This window comes from Rhea americana, unplaced genomic scaffold (assembly GCF_003343005.1).
Source record: "Rhea americana isolate MKP2758 unplaced genomic scaffold, rheAme1 scaffold_2, whole genome shotgun sequence".
In the NCBI taxonomy this organism is placed as follows: domain Eukaryota; kingdom Metazoa; phylum Chordata; class Aves; order Rheiformes; family Rheidae; genus Rhea; species Rhea americana.
The window spans coordinates 5,556,797-5,577,143 of record NW_028186149.1 but is presented as its reverse complement, the minus strand read 5'-3'; the positions used below and the strand labels follow the sequence as shown (position 1 = coordinate 5,577,143).

General features: G+C 43.6%; 1 protein-coding gene across 1 annotated transcript in view; it reads right to left on the bottom strand.

Moving 5' to 3' along the window:
* PRTG (protogenin) overlaps nucleotides 1-20,295 on the bottom strand; it is a gene marked incomplete at its 5' end in the record, with an annotated part of 80,499 nt that extends 60,204 nt beyond the window's left edge. Inside the window, one exon of the mRNA XM_085303660.1 lies at nucleotides 19,962-20,295. Coding sequence (XP_085159786.1) covers nucleotides 19,962-20,295 — 334 coding nt within the window. The remainder of the gene's footprint in view (nucleotides 1-19,961) is intronic.
* Nucleotides 20,296-20,347: the final 52 nt, after the last annotated feature.

Sequence of the window (20,347 nt, the reverse complement as noted above, 5' to 3'; positions counted from 1 at the left end):
TACTTCATGCATTAAAATGTCCGCTCACAAGATTTTTTTTTTTTTGRTAGTACTTGTTCTATTCCAAACTAGCCACTAGTTTTCTGGTACTGAAGAATGTTATAATCTAAAGGCACTGAAATGGAGAAGCAAAGAGGTCAACAGCCTGAGCACCCTTGAACAAAAGTTCCCTTGGAGATGTCAGCTGCAATCTCATTTGTTTCCTCTAACATTTTCAGGTCCCCCTGCTCCTTTCTCTAAAGCTTCTAATTCAGCGGCTGACAAATGATCACTTTAAAAATCTTTGTACAGAAATAACCAAGTCTGAGTATGTCCACTGAAGATCACTAAGCTCTCCACAATTAGCACTGGGGCTAGATTTTGTAGAACTGTTTCTGTGCACACGCGCATGCGTGCGCGCACACACACACACACACACACACACAGACACTTTACACCATCAGATTCTCAAAACTAAACCAATCTGCATTTTCACATGCAGTACCTTCTATTTCTGAAAACTCTGAAGTCAAATGGACTATTCCGGACTAGGTATCTAGGGAAACATGTATATAATTTGTTCTTTCTTTCCTGCTCTGTTTTTTTCAGAATCCTAGAGAGTCTGAAAGTATACTGTCTTTTCCACATCCAGACTGGAAACTCTGTGTTGAGAGGAAGTTTCCTGACATAACCCAGGGCAGAAAGTCAAGAGGAGAGATTCAAACAGAGGCATGCCAAAGAGTTCACAGGAAAGGAGAAGAGACTTGTCGAGGTGAGATAAAGAAAGGAAATCTCTTCCTCCCCTCCCAGAATGCATTGAAATGGCCTTTTTCTTCTATTATGTGACTTTTCCTAAGGTTTTTGTTTTGTCTTCTTTTTAAAACTTTCTTCTCCTCTGCAAGAGCTTTTGAGAAGTGCAAGAGCTGGAGACAAGGTCTCGAAGAAAGAACCACCTTCAGCCGCTCCAGCGCTAAACCAGCAGCAAAACAAACGAGGCCCGGGGCTGGGGAAGAGCCTCGCACCCGGGAGGCAGCTCTGAACGTGCAGCCCCTTCCCGCACGCACGCGTGTCCCTGAACGCAGAAGCAAGCTCTGCCGCTGCCGTTTGTCCGATGCCTCACAAGCGCTCAGTCCTCTAACTCTTTTACTTCTGGGCATAAGACAAATCAGTTGGCACATCAAGCTCTCAACTCCTAAATATGAGGTTGGCTGTTTAAGCTTTCCTTTTTGAATAACACCATGAATTCAAAATTATTGTAATAAGCATCATAATGGACCAGGAATCTCTAAGATATCTATTTTTCAATGATAAAAGCCATTGCTGGATCACAGGACATTTGTGATTCTATGAAAGACATTCTTTCTGTCTTCTAAATAGGTGCATATTAAACCATAGAGTTTGGAAAGCATTAACTTCAGCAACAGAAAGAATTTGTAATTAACCTGTCTGTGATATGCTAAGAAAAATATCAAAACATTTAAAGAAACTCCACTCCTCAGAAGATGCTAACTGCGCTTTGGAAAGAGCTCTTAAATGCAGAGATGGGCATGCAACAACAGAAAAGCACTATTGGGCAAAGCTGCTGTTAGACTGCACTATTCCCTCCTCACCTCTTCACACCACTGGAACAGACAGAGACAGTTTGTTATTCGTGATATGTTAACGTAACCGTGACAATAAATGGGATCCTAGGCAGCACCGATGCGCTAGAGAAAATTACAGGATCCTGACACACTACAAACTTGGGAAAGAGCCTTATTCTCCTGTTTGTTCTCCTGCCCGTCCGGTGATTTCAGAGCCACACTGAGGCGATGATCCAGGAGGATTGCAACAGTGGGAGACGCATCAGCACTCCCAGTCTGTGAAGAAATAGAGTACAGGCACACCAGTCCTCCTATTTCACTCTGGTCAAAGCAGCTAGTGATAACTGCAACAACATCGCTTTTCAGCTCCTGCAACTCTGTGCAAGCTACTCATGAACTAGAATCCTGAGTTACCGCAACTCTAACATACATATAAAAAACCTCAAGAGTTATCTCTTAYGTTGCTTTCAAGGTAGGAAGAGCTGGATGCTTGGAAATATGTGATTCTGTATATTCAACAGTTTATTGGTTGTATAACTGATATACCCTACTGAATCATGCAAATGAGCACAAGAGATTTGATCTTCTCACTTTTGAAGGCATCCCAGCTGGGTCTTCCCTTCCAGCTTATCTATCATCCAGGCAACAATGTGTGGTCACAGAAGTGCACAATAAATGCTCGTGCACTTATCAAYGAATTCCCCTCTGCTCCTCCGCAGACAAGAAATGCAGGAAATAGTACAGAAAAGGCACACAGTAAGCCACATTAACCAGCTTCAAAGCTGTTCAACTTGTGTGGCTGCTTGCATTCAGGAGAAAGAACACACCACTTTTTCCCTTGCAAGGGCTGCTTTTCCTTCAGCAGTTTGCCAAGCGATTGCCTTCTAGTGCCTACGCGTAATCCTGCAGACGTCTTTCTTTGGAGTTGCTGCCATTCTGTGAAGAATTAGTTCTGCTTAATAGCCCAACTGTTGCATGGGGAACATCCAGCACAGTTTTGCGCTTTGCAACATGAAGAGAAGGATCAGAACACAAGCAGAGCTGTGCGACAAAAGACATGTCCTTTCACAACTATCCTAATTTGGCATCAAAAAAAAAAAAATCCTCAAAGAAAAACAGTAGTTGAAAATTAAAAATTGACTTTTATGACTTAAAGGTTCCCTGAAAGAAGGACCCAAAAATGAACAAGGAAACCTAAGGGAGAATCACTGGGTGAAACAAAAAGGCAATTTCAGGACCAGGCAACAAGGACCTCCAGGGCTGCAAGCTCGGAAGCCACCCCATTCTGATCAACGAATTTCATGTAGATGCCAGCAGAAGGGCAAGACCTCTAGTTATCAGTTATGTACCTTTAAAAATAAATAAAATGCTATCTCTGACCAAAAAACAAAAACACCCCCCCCACAAGGCTCTCCTAAGCAGAGCTCAATGCCCGCTTTTCACATCACCCTGCCTAGCTCATCAATCAGGGAGAGCGCGGCAGAGAGCACCCCTGGACGGAGGGGCCCCACGCATTCCTGCGCCGCCGTGCTGTGCAGGCCCTCACATCTGGGGGGAGGCGGAGGAAGCGGCTTCGTTCCCTACAGTGGCAAACCGACACCAGCCGCGTATGAATGAGTGTAAGCTGATACCATGGTGTTTTAAGTCTTTGGAAAGGCAGAAACACTATCCCTGAGAGATACGAGCACTGTCCAATCCTTACAGCGTTCCAGAATCGGTGTTCTGGGATGAAACACACGATTTCACTGCAAAATGCAAGGGAGAGACGCTGGGAATTCAAGCCCTTCCGCCCCCTCTCTCCAAATGTCAACACTGCTGCTTTCCCTTGGGGAACGGAAAGAAGAGATGCCTCCACACTCAAGGGCCAAATGCCTTTAAGTCATTTCCCTGCTGCCAAATGCCCCCTACCATATTCCACCGCCCCCAGCAATGCTCTTTCTACACCATGTAGCAGCTAACAGCAAAATTCTGAGCATCCAAAAGTTTGGCAGCAGCAAGGGGAAAACACAAATAAGCTTCACATGAAAAAAACAAGCCACAGAAGTATCTTTCAGTATTGCTTATGTATTGAAAACAACTTAAAACCCTTTAATCAAATGTTTACCTGCAAAATTTCTAGGGGTGGGGGGAAGAGGAATTTACAATTCTTGCAATTTTTATATAAAATGAATCAGCAATGTGGCTTACAGAGGAAAAAATCACCTTTCCTTCAATGTTATGGAAATCCCTGTATTTTTTCCTAAGTATCTTTCTCATACCGTGGAAAACAACTTGCAAATTTATTCTAAATGCACCMTAAAAGTCCCCATACCAAAAGAAAATAGGAGAAAAAAATCAATCTTCCAAAAAAAATGAAAAAGCCTCATTTTCAAGCAAAACCCATTATTTGGGGCTGCTAACTACGGCTAACGACAGCTGAGGGAGGAAAACATAGGGATTTCCAGTTTGCCCAGTCACAGTGCCAGTAGTCATGTTCTGCTATGTAGGTAATGCATCTGGGTCATTAGATCATATGCTCTAATACACAATGAAAAACCAAACAGTCACTTTTATTCTACAGTTTTATTGCAAGGAAAAATCTGCAGCAATTAAATCCTCTATAGTCAAGTCTGATCATGTTGAATGAAAGATTTACACCACTTTCCTTTTCCTTGATTTTTAAGGCCTTGCTATTTATCTCCAGCTCAAGGCCCTGAACTGAAGCTACCAGAAAGTTCCCCAGGTCGCTGCCCGGAGCTGGACACCGGCACAGAGATGCCGGTATCTCCGGCCTGAAACGAACACACTCCGATAAGGGGGACTGATAACCTGCAGACAAGAAACATCTGAGAAATCCAGCGTCAGACATGAACACAAGATCACCCAGCCTCCACGAACGAGTACATGCAAGAGAGACGGGAGCCGGTTCGACAGACGTTGTCCTTATCCCAGATTTCTGACACACAGGCAGAAGTGCATCATCACGGAGAAGAGTTGAGCGAGGTTAGATTAGCTCAGAGTTCCTTCCTCCCTTGTGCTATAAAGATAGTTAAGCCACTCGTTTATCTTAACAAATACAAAATCCTCCCCTTTTCTCCTCAAAAAGCGAGAGAGAAAGGCCAAGTCACTCGGCATTTTCTTCTAAATTACGCACTTGTACTTCAAGCAGAAGTGTAACACCTTGGCCTGCAGCCAGTCAGAAATCCCTCATAATGCGTTCAATAAGCCAAATCAAAACAATACATAGTTTATATGAGTGGGGTAAAGAAACTTCAAGGTCATATTTCATCTGCTGGAGCTCATCACGTTCATTCAAACAGAGGCAGAAGGTTAACTGGCGGGATGTGCTCTTTAATGCCTGTTATTTCCAGTGGAAGGAGCCAAGCAACGAGGTTTTCTCCCCTTGGTTCCTTATGAAGAGGATCAGCAAAAGGGTCTCAGCATGGAGGGAAGCTGGCCCAGCTGAAGAGAAGGGAGAGGAGTTTTTGGGGTGCATTAGTTATAAAATTACAAATGTGATATAAGTCTCGTATATCAACACCTCTCTCTCTCTCAAAAAAAAGGGGGGGGAAAAAGGGATCCTATAACAGCATTAGAAAAATCAACAGATGGCACTTCTGTGCATTTGGAAAAYGCTGGATTTATATAAAAAATCCTGTAATTTATCAGATGCAAATGGGGACTGGATGGAGGAAGATCCTAGGTTCTGTCCTTGGCTTTGCTGCTGCCCGTGTCATCTGTAGCAAACTAATTTATCAGACTGATTCTGCAGAATTTATTCTCTGCTCAGTTTTCTCCATGGTAAATAGAGGTAACACACTGACCTCCTTTTAGTCACTCCAGGCTTCTCTGGATTACTTATCACCACAGATATTGGAGGCATCAGGAGCATTAATATTTATATTCTGTATATTTTAAAGTTAATGTTAGTTTAATAAAAATGAATGTTCTTAACCCTGATACTTTCAAGCATCTCTCAAATGAAATTATTTCATTTTGTGTTGCATTACACACACTTTGGATAAAAGAAGGTAGCCCAAGGACTTCCCCACTAAGGTAGCATACAATATATTCGTATCCCATATGCACACACACAAAGTGGTAAATCTGAATGCTCAGAATTTCAGAAACTAGAGAGATAAAGTTCCATAACTTTTTTTGTCCTGGGTAGACAGGTGCCCTAGGAAGCAATCCAACTGCATGACTCCCCGCTATTCACAGTGCCAAACGAACGGTGCTCATGCAACGAGCATCCATTTGATATTCTGTTTTCCCCTCCTCGCTGAGCACGTGGCCTCGTTCCTTATTTACTGCACTCTGTTGAGCACTGCCCTGAAGGCAGGGTTATTAACTTCCCTCTGGCCTCTTCTGCCGGCCCCACGCTGCAGTTCTTCACAGATGTTAACACGTTTACTCTCATGGCACCTCAAGGAGATGAGGAGCTATTACTTTTTTTTCGAATGGTACTGTTGGGAATGCACAAACAGTGGGATGATGGCCCAAAACACTGACGGATTTTGATGTCTGGGAGATGGGCTGCTCCAGTGAGCACTGGTCCTACCCCATCCCCATCTCCTTGTACTCGTGGCAATTCCCAAACGTCGCCAGCCCTAGGCATCACCCCACAGGTTTTCCCTTAGTCCTAGTCTCTTCCCACCAACGTGTTTCTCTTCCCTTTCCTGACCTCTAGACACATTAGACCCCTCACACCTCCACCTCATGGGCTTCCCATCCCAAACTTCCTCTCCAGGTAATTAGATCACTGGTTTCACTTTCTTCAGCTTTCTATCCCAGCTGGTTTCTCCAGGCAGTGTTAAATCACACTTTAGCTCCTCATTAATTCAGAACAGGAAAAAAAGGTAAGGCCACAGTGGCCTGGGACTGCTTAGTGGAGAAGTCCAGCTCAGCCTTCAGAGACAACACACTCAGCACGAATGGCATCTTCTCTCACTCCAGCAATTCAAGTTGAGTAAGTCTACGCTGAATGTGTGCAAAAATGAAGCTTTTAACTCAAAATTCATAGAACAAATTTGGAAATATATGAAGAGGGACAGATACTGCCATGAAAGATCTTTTTCCAAGTAGTTAATGCACCAGAAGGTTAGCAACAACAGTCTCGTGAYATAAATATTCGGTAAATTTAACAGCAGACAGTGTCACCAGCCTCCCCTAGAATAAGATCATCACTTGCAGAATACAACAGACCAGAAAAAGTGACCACTAGTATTTTTTGCAAGATTTTGCAAGATTTTTTGCGTAACTGAAAGCAGCAACATGCTTCATCACTACTATGTAAAAATAAAGTTTTGCAGTCAACTTTCTTTTGGGGGCAAGGAGTGAAAATGATTTTAAAAAAGTTCCAGGGCCAGGCCCTGCTAGCAATTCAAAACTATTTCACTTTACGTGGCACAGACGTTTTCATGATTTCTAAAATTAAAATAATACCTCAGCGAAGTTACAAGACACAACCAGCATGTCAGACCTTCACAATTCTGTTTCTTGAGATGGTCACAGCTCATCTAACTGCCAGCAGTTCCAAAAACCGAAGACAAGCTCTCCCAGATCGCCTCAAGTCCCTGCCTCTGCTGCTTACCTCCAGCCCTCTCTGCTCTGATCCTAGAGGGAGCCAGTTCAGCTCACTGCAGCTACCCAGGTTAGCCAGGTAGCCAAAAAAGGCATCGTTTCTGCCAGGGTTAGCACGCAGATGAGCCCCACTGACAGCACAGGGGATGTGGCATTTACTCATCCTATTCTTCACTTTCAGAAGTACGAAAGTAGTGTCTGCCACATCAAGGTTAAAGTATAACTTATTACACTGTTTGTGCAAGCACTTGGCCYGATTAAACTTTTTTTTATATTCCATTGCAGTTTCTTTTTTTAATAGCTTCATGCTTACGTCACCAGTAGATTTTCATATCTAGCCCATATCCAAAATCTCATAGCTTACCACTAATAGAAAGCATTAAAGTAAATGTCAACCTTTTAAAGGCTCACCTAAACACAAGGCACGAGTTTTGAATGTGTTTCATTCTCTCAGAAGGATCTCCTTCCAGTATTACTTCTGGTGCAAAACGTGTAATATTTCTTTATGTGGCTCAAAAAGAAAAAAGGAAAAAAAGAACTTCCGTCTCTAAACTGAAGTGAAATGAAATTTTTCATTACAAATGTTTATTATATTCTTAAGACAGACTATTTCCAACAAAATCTATGACCATGCAAGCACCTAATTCACTATCTTGTATCTCTCAATGATGGCTATCAGCAGATTACATACTCCTCCTTTATGCTGAAATATAGTTCCCTACAGCTAATTAATGCTAGCTAAGATCTTTTTTTTAAATGTAGACAGGCTTTGGGTTTGTTTTTTGTTTGTTTGTTTTTTCTTTTTAAGTCATACAATCCCAGTAAGTCCATACATGGGAGGAAGAAAAAAAATAAAATAAAGCTCTGTGTGGATTTCAGGGATTCACCATCTGAAAGCTTTTATTCTTCCACAATGAAGGAAAGTTATGACCTCTGACATGTGGCTATGGTGCCAAAGAAACTGCTCATAAATGTGTGTCAGTARAAAAGCAGAAATCAATAAATTCATTTAATCCAGTGAACTATTATGTAGTGGGACACAATATATTTTAGAGAGCCAACTGTTCTTTCTTACAAAAGAAGAACATTATACCTAATGGATTTTTGGATAGTCCAGTTTTGGTAAATTTTAAAATCTGAACATTATCTTTGGCCCATTAACAATTATTTGTTTATGCTACAAATTAACAGTATTTTTACGCCCAATCTGAAAGATCCTCAATATCACTGGATTCAGGTAGCACAACAGGAACACTAGCAGGTGGACAGATATCCTATTAAKCCTCCACCATCATTAGATAGCTACCCGCAAGAATCAAACACAGGCAGGTGTTACACRTGCATGTATTTCCATGGGTGCTCAACAGCAGAATTAATGAGATATTGTCCATCATTCCTAATATACTAATTTTGAAAGACCAAATGAATCACTGCCCTACAACAAATACTGCAGAGCCTTTCAGCAAAGTATTTGGTCACCTACTGTATAATTTTATGTCAATCAGCAAAAAGCAATATCAGGTAAAGGTGATGACCATTAACAACAAGGATGCAAAGCCATGTGCTGGGAATATCACAAAACTTCCATGAATATTAGCAAAAAATCCACAGACAGTTTCTTGTTCACTGTATCAGTACTTKCCTCCTCTGGTGTTCAGTGCATCCATGATTTCCAAACATTAAAAAACAAAATTACTGCTAGAAATAAGGTTCACACCCTAAGAAAAAGTAGTTACTAACTGGATTAAACAAAAATTTTCTATCAATGAGAAACAAAACCAAACCAAAAAAATCCACATACCCAAATTCCTCCTTTTCTTAAACAAACAAATACATCTCCTTTTCTTAAGCAAACAAAACATTAAGTTTGAGAACACAGGGTAACGCAGCAGCATACAAACTCAAACACACGGGTTGCCCTGGCCACGGCGCACACCGCGCTATGGGTCRGTTATTACACCCACTTTCACAACAGTGCGACTGCACGATACAGCTGAGCCCCTTTCCCAGCACAGACTGGCCRAACCAATAAGAGCAGTATCCTCTTTCAACCTCTACTGAAGATCAATGATAAATCTGCTTGCAAACTGCGGGCCACAGGGCTGTTTGCAAAAATGCCGAGCATTAAAAGTTAGAAGAAAAAAGAGCTGATCCTATGCTCATTGATGCTTTGGGGAGCCGGGCAAAGTGGGAAGGAAGTTTCACCCTTGTAATTTGGGACACGCTACGTACAAAGTTTCTCTCTCCTCAGGCAAAATGATGGCGTCGTGCCAGAACTCCCAGAGACTATTTCCAGTTAACATCAATTTGCCGGATGTCACAGACAAGTTTAATGAACAAAATGATAAATGTCTGTCAATGGCTTCATAAACTCCACGAATTCTAGTTACAAAGAGCATACATAATGCACAGCTCTGCCTGAGGCACATGCTATAGTTATTAGAGGTTTACCAGAGACCTTGATGTGGACAGTGAAATAGTAATTTAACAATTTACACTAGTTAATCTACTGATAAATTACCTAATAATTACTAATATATTGAAGATCGTAAGAGCAAAAGTAAACATTTACAACTCTCTTCAATGTTCAAAGACCTCAAGTTTGATTTTAAAACTTCTTTGAAAAGAAGATGGCTTGATAACTTCCAGTTGTAGCAAGTTGTAAAATAAAAAAAAAACACAATACGGGGTAACTGGGCCCTTTTGAATGTATAATACGAGGGCTATCAGACCAGCTTTTCCTAAATTATTATCTGACTCTGAAATGACAGCCAGATCACTTGAGCAAGATGTCCAATCATTTTTACCTAATCTAAATTTGGAGTCAAAAGTGACCTCAAAATATCCTATGACACTTCCCTCCTCAGCCACAGCTGTGAAAATAAGCTCCACTGGTAAACAGGACCTTCTTCCAGTCACTAAACATAGTGAACGAGTAAGAAAGGGGGGACTACCAGGAATAGTTTTGAAAATCCAGAGCAAGAATATACCATATATGACATTTAATTTGTAAAGAGAAAAAGAAAAAAACTGACTAAGCACAGCAGAAACAACATGCACCTGACATGAGAACTAGGAGCACGTGGCAACACTGGAAAGGACACAAACGAAGAGGGATTTTAAACATCAAGGCTGATCAGCAAATAAATGACAAGTTTTTCCATTTGGTACTCTCTTCTCTGCAAGCTATTTTAAGGTGCACAGGAAGCGAGCATCTCAAGATATCGCTTAAAAGAACTGCCAAGCTCACTCTAACAGACCAACGACAGCCTTAAAGAGTTTGGGAGGGGGGAAAAGAAAGCTCATCATCGCTACTTCACATGAGGAACTCGTGCTGCAAAGGCTGACGAGATGACGAAGAGAAAATTATTTTTCTCATCCAATTTTTTCCTGTGTTGTCTTTAATCTGACAAGACTTAAAGGAGAGGCAAAAATCAAAATCCCAAACCCTCCCGACTGGAAGATTCAGAAAGATCTTTGGTGCAACACAAGACTTAGAAAGTGAGCCATGTGAATCTATCAGGACGTCTAAAGCAGATTAGATACTACAATGCAGTAACATCCTACTGACCAGTTAAGAGCCTCTCCTTTCGTAATTCTACCCATTTACCAGTGATGCCATTAAGACCATTAAGGGGTTCTGCACACAAGAACTTTGGCTCGAATGAAATGAGAACAAATGATGCCATCAGTCAGTGTGCCCAGGAATCTCATCTGAAGTTCGAGTTGCTTCTGTTCACCCCTTCGGGTTTCCACCATGCATGCATCTCACCCACAAGGTATACACCACAGCCTGGAAAGACTTAGTTTAACTGCCCCCTAGCTATGTATCGCAAGAACACCAGATGACACATTCAATGCTTGTAATAACCTTTGCGTACCCTTTACCTTGGTCAGTCAGGCTGATTACTTTTTTCAAAGCTCTCTCTTATACACAAATTACTTCAGACTACCACACCTAAGATCTAAAGAGCAAATTCCCATTACTTGTGCTTCTTGCATAACAAAAGCACTGCTATCATGGAGATCAAAAGTAGAATTGCTGCGCGTTCTAGAACAAGCAAGTATTAAATGTCTGTGGACTAGGTAAGAATTGCAGCTTTTGCAGCAATATACCACTTAGTGTAGCCTGTAATTAGAGATAAACCCTTCCCTCCTTTCTGAAGTATGCCATTCATACCTTCTGAAGTTGTGATTCCGACACACACGACCATTTCGGACACAACTTTAAAGTTGTGCAGAATGGAATCTCCTGCCCCCTTCCAACACCTATGAAAGTCTTGGCAAAGATACTCCCCATCTGAATAAGTTAGTAAAATGCAATGTTTTGAGACCAGACCCATCCCACCAGTTCCATTATACTGGCCAGTAAGTAGAAAGTTTTTCTCACAAGACTCTATAGTATAGAGGGGAAAAGCATGTCAAAGACCCTCTCTGTAGCCAGATTTGTGCTTTCCACAACAGATTTCTGTCATAATTCAGAAGCAAAAAATTCCTATTCTTTGCTGTCCATAAGAGTCTTACCAGGGCTCTCATAGGAGTCACCATGTTCAAATGCAGCTCTTTTCAAAGGCTGCACAGCTAATTTGTTCAATATTCTTCCACCATTACAAAAAAAAAAATAGTACAATAGAGGTCAAACATAACTGTAAAGTCTTGAGAGGAAAAGTGCTGATCTACAGAAGGGTTTGTTGAGATTTTTTTTTTTTTTACTGACTTAATGAGCAGATAGCTTAGCTGTAGTTTCACACGCAGCAATGTCCCTTCAAAAACGGCCAGCAAGAAAGTTGCTTAGCATCTACTGAACTGTCCAAAGGCATAACTTCCACGCTTGCACATTATAAATCATTTATGCACTTTTGTAAAACAGAGGCCTTAGCTCCACCACCTGCTCTTTGGCTTTTCAGTTTTCCAAGTTGATTTGTTGGTGGTGGATTTTGTTTCGTTTTTGTTTTTTGGTAGAGAAAAGGATTCTTTGGTCTACGTTACACAAGGTCAGATCCGATGACCTGGCTGTTTCCTACGCATGCTCATTGGTTTAAGCCAATCCCTACGTTTAGTGTCAGGAAGGACTATCTTCCCAGATAGAAACATCACAGTTGCATTTGTTTTCTACTTCCTTTTCTCAGGATCACCTGAGACAGACAGATTCCCTACAACCACGGAGACGTAGGACATGGACGCCCCCCTCGCTCCCTCATGCTCTTTCCTGCATTTACCACTGCAGGATCAGGGCAGCAAGTGCACCACACGCCCCTGACCCTCACGAGTCTCCACATCCATGACTGCAGCAGACTCCACGTACTGACGTTTTACCCCTCTATAGTTCTGTAATGAAAGCTCTCGTCTGCTCTCAATTCTGCTGAAACTTTGCAATCAGCACATCACTCGTTTCCATTTATTCCAAATTTCTTTCAGAAATCATTTCTTTCCTCAAGACATTGCTTACTTGCAGAAACAAGCACGTAAGAACACTTTTGTGTAACTTAGGGCAGCAAGTGTTGTCACTGCTGCAGTCAGAAGAGGAAATCAGCTTATACAGCTGCAGACCTGAGGACCAAGGTTACAAGAGATTAAATAACTRCACTCCTTGCTGGTTTTCCCCCTCCCCAGTACTGAGTCACACATCCCCAACAACCCTTCCCAAAAGCGTCATGTACCATCCTGGTACTTTACAACTTTTGCTTCAAAGTCATGATAAAATTCTGGCAACATTTGGCGTTGCATATAAGGCTCATTTTCACCATTCCCTCGTCTTTTGTAACATGTTTATTTTCAGTATTTGGTTTCTCATGTTGCTCTCACACCAGCAAACGAGAAAGTCCCCACTGAATACTATCAAAATTGCTACAGTAAACGACCCAGGCTAGAAGTGAACGTTACTTTCTCAACAGTTTAAACAGTTACTGGAAACTTGCAGACGGGAGTCTTCCACCAGCCAGACTCAGACCTGTGCGATCCCCCGACCTCGGCAGGGTTGTAAAAGCCTTCTAGCCAACAGCGGCTCCGAAAGACCCAGTCACCCTGAAGTCCYTTCCCCAGAAAATACAGACGTTGCAAATCCTGTCGCTTGGGGGTCGCAGTAACACGAAGAACGCGCGGCGGGCCCGGGCGGCGGGGGCCGGCGTCCAGCCCACGCGCCCTCGCGCCGCGGATGCTCCCGGGCTGCGGAGACAGGCAGCCGAGGAACCGAGGAACGGGCACCTCGGGACAGGGCCTCACCGCGGCGCGGCGCGGCCCTATTATCCGCATGTCACCTCGTTTATTTTGCCTGCGTGAATGTTCGCATTGTTAAAAAGAAAAGGGGTAAAACCTCACAAAGAAAAAGGCACTTCTCCCCTGAGGAGATCAAATTCTATTTCATTGACGAAAACAGCCAGAATTAGCTTTTGAGTTAGGAAACATTGAAATAACAAAAGCAGTAAAGAAAACCCCTTTGTCCAGCACTGCTTATTTACGTTTTCCTCCAACACACATGGAAGGCCACCTCCTTCTGAATCTTTTATATATAGAAAAAACAAAATCTAAAAGGATGTTATGATAATTTCATTAATTAAATCATAGCTAAACCCTCCCATACTGCGGTAGGTTCATATCCATCTCCTTCCTGTGTCTCCTGTTTATCTCGCTATATAAAAAAGTAACAATGTTACCACGCAAGGGAGAAAAGGGCAGATGCAGGATTTTTAAGACTGCCCAAACTGCCCAACACAGATTATCTTGTTTGATTTTTTTTTTTCTCCTTAACTCACTTGTTAGGACAATCAACTTAAAAATGTAGATATTCTGCTGCTTAAAAGCTACCTAGAGGTTGACCCTAGCAACTAATGTTGACCATACAACCCACACTTGCTCAACAAAATGTGGAGATTTGGCATTGTTGATTACTTTTTCACTTAGGTGGTGATTACCAGTTATAAAGACTGGAAGTAATCAATCCCARTTTAACAGCTGGGCCTATTGATGGAACAGAAAAAAAAGAAAAAAGAAAGAAAAAGAAAACAATGCAAAACTAAACAAAAGATTATGTCCAGAATTTTAGAGATAAGATATGGAAAAATAAGAAATGCTGAGGAAAACACGCAAAAACTACACATAAAAATGTCCAACAACGGAAATGACCATGTCTCTGTAGGAAAATGCTTAGTAACTTTTTAAATTCTTCCTCCAAGATTCTCTTTTGTCATTGTCTTAAATTGTTCTGCACACCATCAATAGCCACAGCTGTTAAATTGTGAAGACGTGACAACAAGTCTCTAGGCAAACAACTGCTCAGAGTGAGATCCTTTTCTTTAGGATAATCAGAGCTGGCTGACAAAAGGGGGCCTTACTGAATGCCCTTTCAACAATTTCTACACTAAGACCTGCAGGGAGAGAGGGAGGGGGAGACAGGGAGGCGAGAGCACCACATTGCAAAACCAGAGCAGCATCCTTCGCTGCAGTACGTTGCTTTGCAAGTAGGGGGAAAAAAAAGAAAAAAAAAAACACTCGGATTTCAGTGCAACAATCACACGTACTGAAGGCAACAAAAGTCGCTCTAGTCCCAGCTTCCAGCACGGCACAACGCTTTCCTTCAACATTTCTCCGAGAGGTGAAAGCTTTATTGGCTACAGATCATGCTGCCAATAGGATGGAGCAATCCTTTTAAAAAGAAAAAAAAAGAAGCTGGTAAAACTTTATACATTATAAACTTAAGGTGATAAAAAGCAATAAAAAAAAAGAAAAAAAAAGGTAACAGCTTTGGCCTTACTAGCCAAGGAGAAAAGCAAAGGCATAAAACACCTCAGCTTGGCATTACGGTTAGCACAAATTTGAAACTGAAGTGTTGAGGAAACTCATAAAAAGCTCACTTCCCTGGTGGGTAGGCAGTAGAAAAAAACACTGTGCGCGCTAAGTAGAGTTTCATACATTTTTTGTCCAGGCAAGGATAAAAAGCCCCAGCCCTCAGCCCGTGAAAGACCCGTTACAAGTGCAGACCAGCCACTGCTGAAGGAACGGGGAACGTTCTAGTGCAAAAAGCGATTACATCTGAAAAGGATGCTGAAAATTTCTTCTGCAAATGTGACGCAGGGGTTCAGGGCAAAGGACGTCCGAGGCGGCTCTAGAAGGAAATTCTAGGAGAAAAATAAAAAAGAGGGGGAAAGAAGGCAAACATCTCCATTTTCTTATTTTTTCGGTGCACCTCAGTGAAAGAGTAAAAACGGCACTGCTCTTCTTTACCGTTATCAACCGGCACTGCCAGCTGGGACAGCTGATTTCGCCCTCCTGCCCCAAACACCGGAGTCAAGCRCGCGGAGGACCGGCCCGCCGACGGGGCGGGGGTTCTCCTCCCGGGACGCGGAGCCGCGGCAGCAAGGCAGCGCCGGCGRAAGCCTGGCACGAGAGCTTCGCTGGCGGCGCGTCGCCCCAGCGCACGACCGCCGGCTCCGACGGCCATTTGCCACTTCACTTCCACCTCCGCGAGGAAACGCTCCTGCCTCCCGCCCCCTTCCAGCTCAGGAYGACCCCGTTACTTCTTAACGGGAACAAATTACGGAGCCCTACAAACATCTGGAGGATACCCGAAGTGATGGATTTCATGCAAAATGAAAACTACAGTGCGTTAAACCACAGCGAGCCTTCCCGCCCCCCCCAGCGCTGCTCTCAGCCATGCCGCCACAGTCAGTGCTGCATCAGGGAACTCATTTGGGTTAACACCACCTTTTGTTTTAATTCTATTATTTTAACCCGGATCAGTTCCCTGTTCAGTTAGCCACACATGCAGCTGTGCCCACCCAAGCAAGGGGACGGCGCAGAAGTGTGAGCAAACAGCTGGAGCAAGCACAGTCTGGTGCCAAAAAAAGTGGCTGTCACGTTACAGCATAAGGCTCAGCTGGATGCACTCTTAAGCAAYCAAATATTTCAAACCTGAGCAAAAGACGTTATTACGATATCAAAATATAAATGTTACCAATCGTTGACACTGTAATGGGACCCAGAGGAAGGTATCATCACATCACCGCTGCAGCAGGTGAGTAAAAGCACAAACCCTTCACTCGGTTATGTGCAAAAATCCCCGCGTTTCAGGGACTGCAATACAGCATGCAAACAGCTTCTCTCCCAGGAACACGTTAACAACTCCTTTTCCCAAGAAACCTTCTGCTTGCATAACCTTTCATTCCCATGCAACACAGAGAGCAGCGTGTGAGACATCAGGCTTGCGTTTCCTGTACTTTGAAAACCAAACATTAAGATCAATTCAGCCAAGCCAGGAGAGGAGAAAGGGTTATCTAGGAATGTTCCTACCAGCTGTATATATCCCATCTATCCATCTCAAGGCTTCAATTTCCACTTTTCATAAAAAGGAAATAAACAGTGAGCAYCCTGCCCAAGCACTACCCAAAGCCAGTGTTATTCACTGCAGAACATCATCCCTCTTTCCCCTTTTTTCCTACTAGTTTGCTGGAAGTTCAGCTTTATTTTTAGACAGACTTAGTCCTCTATGTCTAAACTTTCATTCCCAAYTCAAAAATGCAGAAGTACAAGAGAGTACCTCAGAGCATTCATTTTTGACTGACTCAAAGTTGTACCAAAAAAGCTCAGACTTTCTCCATATTCCACATTCCTTTTATATTCTGGTAAGAGAGACCTCTTTTAGCAGCAGCAGCAGCAATAAGTTGGATTTTGAATAAGTCATTTTCTCTTTACTAGCAGCGTTTTAGCCCCACATGGTGCCTTACAAAGAATGGCACAGGAACCTCCTCCTCCCCCCCGGGTCAATTAGCCAGCTTGGGAAGCAACTACAAGCGCGTACTGAAACTAATATTTATTTTTACCTAAGTAATATCTCAGCTTCACAGTTTCCTTTAAAAAAGTAGGGGGATCTTACAGGGGGGRAAAAGCCCTAAATTAGTCAAATTCTTTTGTGCATGGATGAACAACAGGAAAGCAAAGCCTTGGGGCCTCTGGGGAGGAACCCTGTCCCTGCAGACCTACTCTGATGTGCTCATGAGATAAGGCTCCATAGTGACACTTAAGGAAAGGCCTGCTCACATTTGAATTTCTGCATTCCTCAAGAACAATTCATGGCAATCACTAACTTTGCAGAGGAGCTACATAAAAGCTTTGGCCAATGAATGAGGGTCATCTGCTCTTTATCACAAGGGTAAACCTCATCCTGGCCAGTTTCTAACCTTTTAACCCTGTGAATTCTTAATTTGCACATGAATAATGGAATTCTTGCCAAGAGTGCAACCTTCAGCTTCCAGTTCCTAACTTTAGAAACCAAGACCTGATCTCCTTGTGTGCTCAAATCTTAAACTCTTCGATASATTAAAGTTTTTGGTTTCCAAATGCAACACTAAACATCACAATTCTGAAGCAAAAGATAAGCTTACTGGCAAAAGCTCTGACTAGGCAAAGTAAAAGCACATCCTCGCACCCTGCTGCTACCAGAGACTGAAGAGAGCATTTGCTTTTTTTTTTTTTTTTCCTCCAAAGAAAGAATGCCCATTTAATGCCTATTCTCCACCTGTTTAATATGTATAGTTCCTTCTGTACCTGGGCCACAAGGTAATTTGCATCTGCAGCAACAGCAAACAGCTTCTGAACAAAATCATAAGCCTAAAAAATCCCCACAAGACTTTAATTTCATTCATTYAAGATATCTGCAAAGTTCAAACACATCATGATACGAAGGAGAACAACTCTAGAAAATAGGATACAGAACCGATTCAGCATCTCTGTTTTGTGGGTTTCAAAACGTAACTGTACCAATCACTGCCTTATTTCACAGTTTTGCAGAAAAGACAGGACATGGAGCCTGCTTAGAATGGAGTATGACCAAAAGGAAGAGGCTGCCACACAGGCTAACTTCACGTTTGGTCACTATTTAACCACTTAATCTCTAAGTCAGCAACACCTACTGTGATCATGATAGATCCACTATCTCTTCTAGTTTTCTCCAACAGAAATAGGAAACCTTTTAAGTATTCAAAGGAAAAAAAAGAAAAAAAAGACACCTTTTGTCAAAGTCTTGCAGGGGAAAAAAAGCCCACAGAGGCTGCAAAACAGAAATGTCATTCCACAACATGCAATCCACTGGTCACAGCTCTCCTTTTGTGAAAATCTTTCATTAGCATTTATTTTCCCTTCCCTCCCCCCCCCCAAAAAGAAAACAATTCCCAAAGCAGAACAACACCAGCTTTCTACTGAAATAATGTTTATGTGAGAAACCGTTAGAAAAGTTCAGTAGTGTCTGAATAAAAGCAGATGGTACCAGTTTATTACTGTGCTATACCACTCTGGCGTTCTATGCTGTTCCAGAAGTTCTCCAACAACTAGAACACAGAACTTGTCCTACAGCGCCTAAAATACAGCATGTCCCTCTGCTCAAAGAGTTTTACACACAGAATCCATCCTCCACTGCTTTATGTTTTTAAAAACCCAGATTCCAATCCTCTTAAGAAAGTCTTTCTTTAGTCTGTTTATTAATGGTGCTGACACTCCAAAACCTAATGACAATAACTTAAGTAACAGCATTATTAATACACCATTTCTTAGCATTTAATCAGAAATATCCAAGAACTGCCTGGTCTGTTCATCCTGTACGGGAATAAGATGCCATAGTATGAAGTAAGAAATAGCCAGTGCTTGGAAAAGGAGAATTCAGAAATCCACTTCCTGCAGCATGTGAAAACTCATCCCTTATTCAGAGCCATCTGCTTTCAGATTGGTTTTTGATTGCCCAAAGCTCTGGCTCACTGAATAAGCTATTTCACACCTTCCTGTGATACCTCAAGGACAGTTATTATAATCTGTTCAGACACACACGTAAAGTACTAGCACTCAGACGTTTTCAACGAGAGTGAACGTGCCAACCGYGTTAACTAGTTTCAGACCGAGTTTGGCAAAACCTGCCGTTTACAGCTCATGTCCAGTTTCCACAGAAGTCCGCAGCATAGTGCAGCTCGCCACAAGGTGAAGAGGTCAAAGGAACCCTTTTCCCGTGAGACAGAGCTAAGTCCCCCTAGACAGGGAACACCAGAGGTCCACAGAAGTCGCGCACGTTCTGCGTCACGCTCCTCCTTTGACACGACTCAATGACTTTTGGAGGTAAAAAGGAACGGCGCCGCGCAAGCGGCCCGGGGCGAAGCYGGGGCAGGCGGCTCGGCTCCTGCGCGCACCCTCGTCCCCGCGTTAAAGGACGCCGGGAGGACTGCGGCGAGGCGCGCTCGGGGTCGGGCCATCGCAGCCTCAAAGGCACTTCGAAGCAGCTGTTTCACTCACCGTTCCTCCAGCCGTAGCTGCCTACACTGCCTTACAAATCTGGTTCTTGCTTCCTGGAGGCACCTAGAAACAGACCACTAAGGTCGGGTGCAGAGGACCGCAAAGCGGTTCCCAAAGGATCAGCACCCGTTTCCACGTGCCTGAGGCAGAAGATCGGGGACTTGGCAGCTGACCACCCCCTGCCCCAAAGGCAGCCATCTCCACCATCGTACTGCTCTGGCTAACGACAGCCCCAATCAGCGCAACACCAAGCTACTGAAAAAGGGTGGGGGGACCCCCTTTTAGATCAGATTTGGGGATAGCCCTTGTAAGGCTGCAAGAACAGCACTTGGGAAGGTGGGAGACGTCCCACGTGGCATATGCCGCACCGGCTCGGCCACGTGCGGCCGCCCTGCACCCAGGGGACCCGGCCCCGACGTCGGTCCCGCTCGTGGCCCGAACGCGCTGCCGTCAGCAGAGCTGACTTTCTCTTTGCTTTTGCGATTCRTCTGTTCGGACACGCAGCCAAACCAGCAGATCGCCGCGCGGCGGCCAGAGATCCCTGCCGCGGATTCGGGGGCTGGGACTTACTTGCTAGCGTAAGGTGACCTTTCTGACTGAGGATGGCCCCRTACTTGTTCAGGGCCAAGCACTGGTAAAATCCTTCGTCAGACGGCTCGCCTTTCTTTCCTCCCACCTCGCTGATGTACAAAGAGCCGTTGGATAACGTGTAGATCCGTTCGTTTTCAGAGACTTTGCCCCCGTTTTTCAGCCAGGTCACAGTTACCGGAGCTTCGCCGCGGGCCTGGCAGTCTAACACCACCGACTCCTTCCGTGAGACGGTCACGTCCCGGGGCTCCCGCACGAACAGCAGCTCGCTAAAGCACCACACTCCTGGGGGAGAGAGGGGTCGGGTGAGCGGCCCCGCAGCAGGCACGGCTCGCCCCGGCACGGCCCCGGCCCCGGCCCCGGCCCGC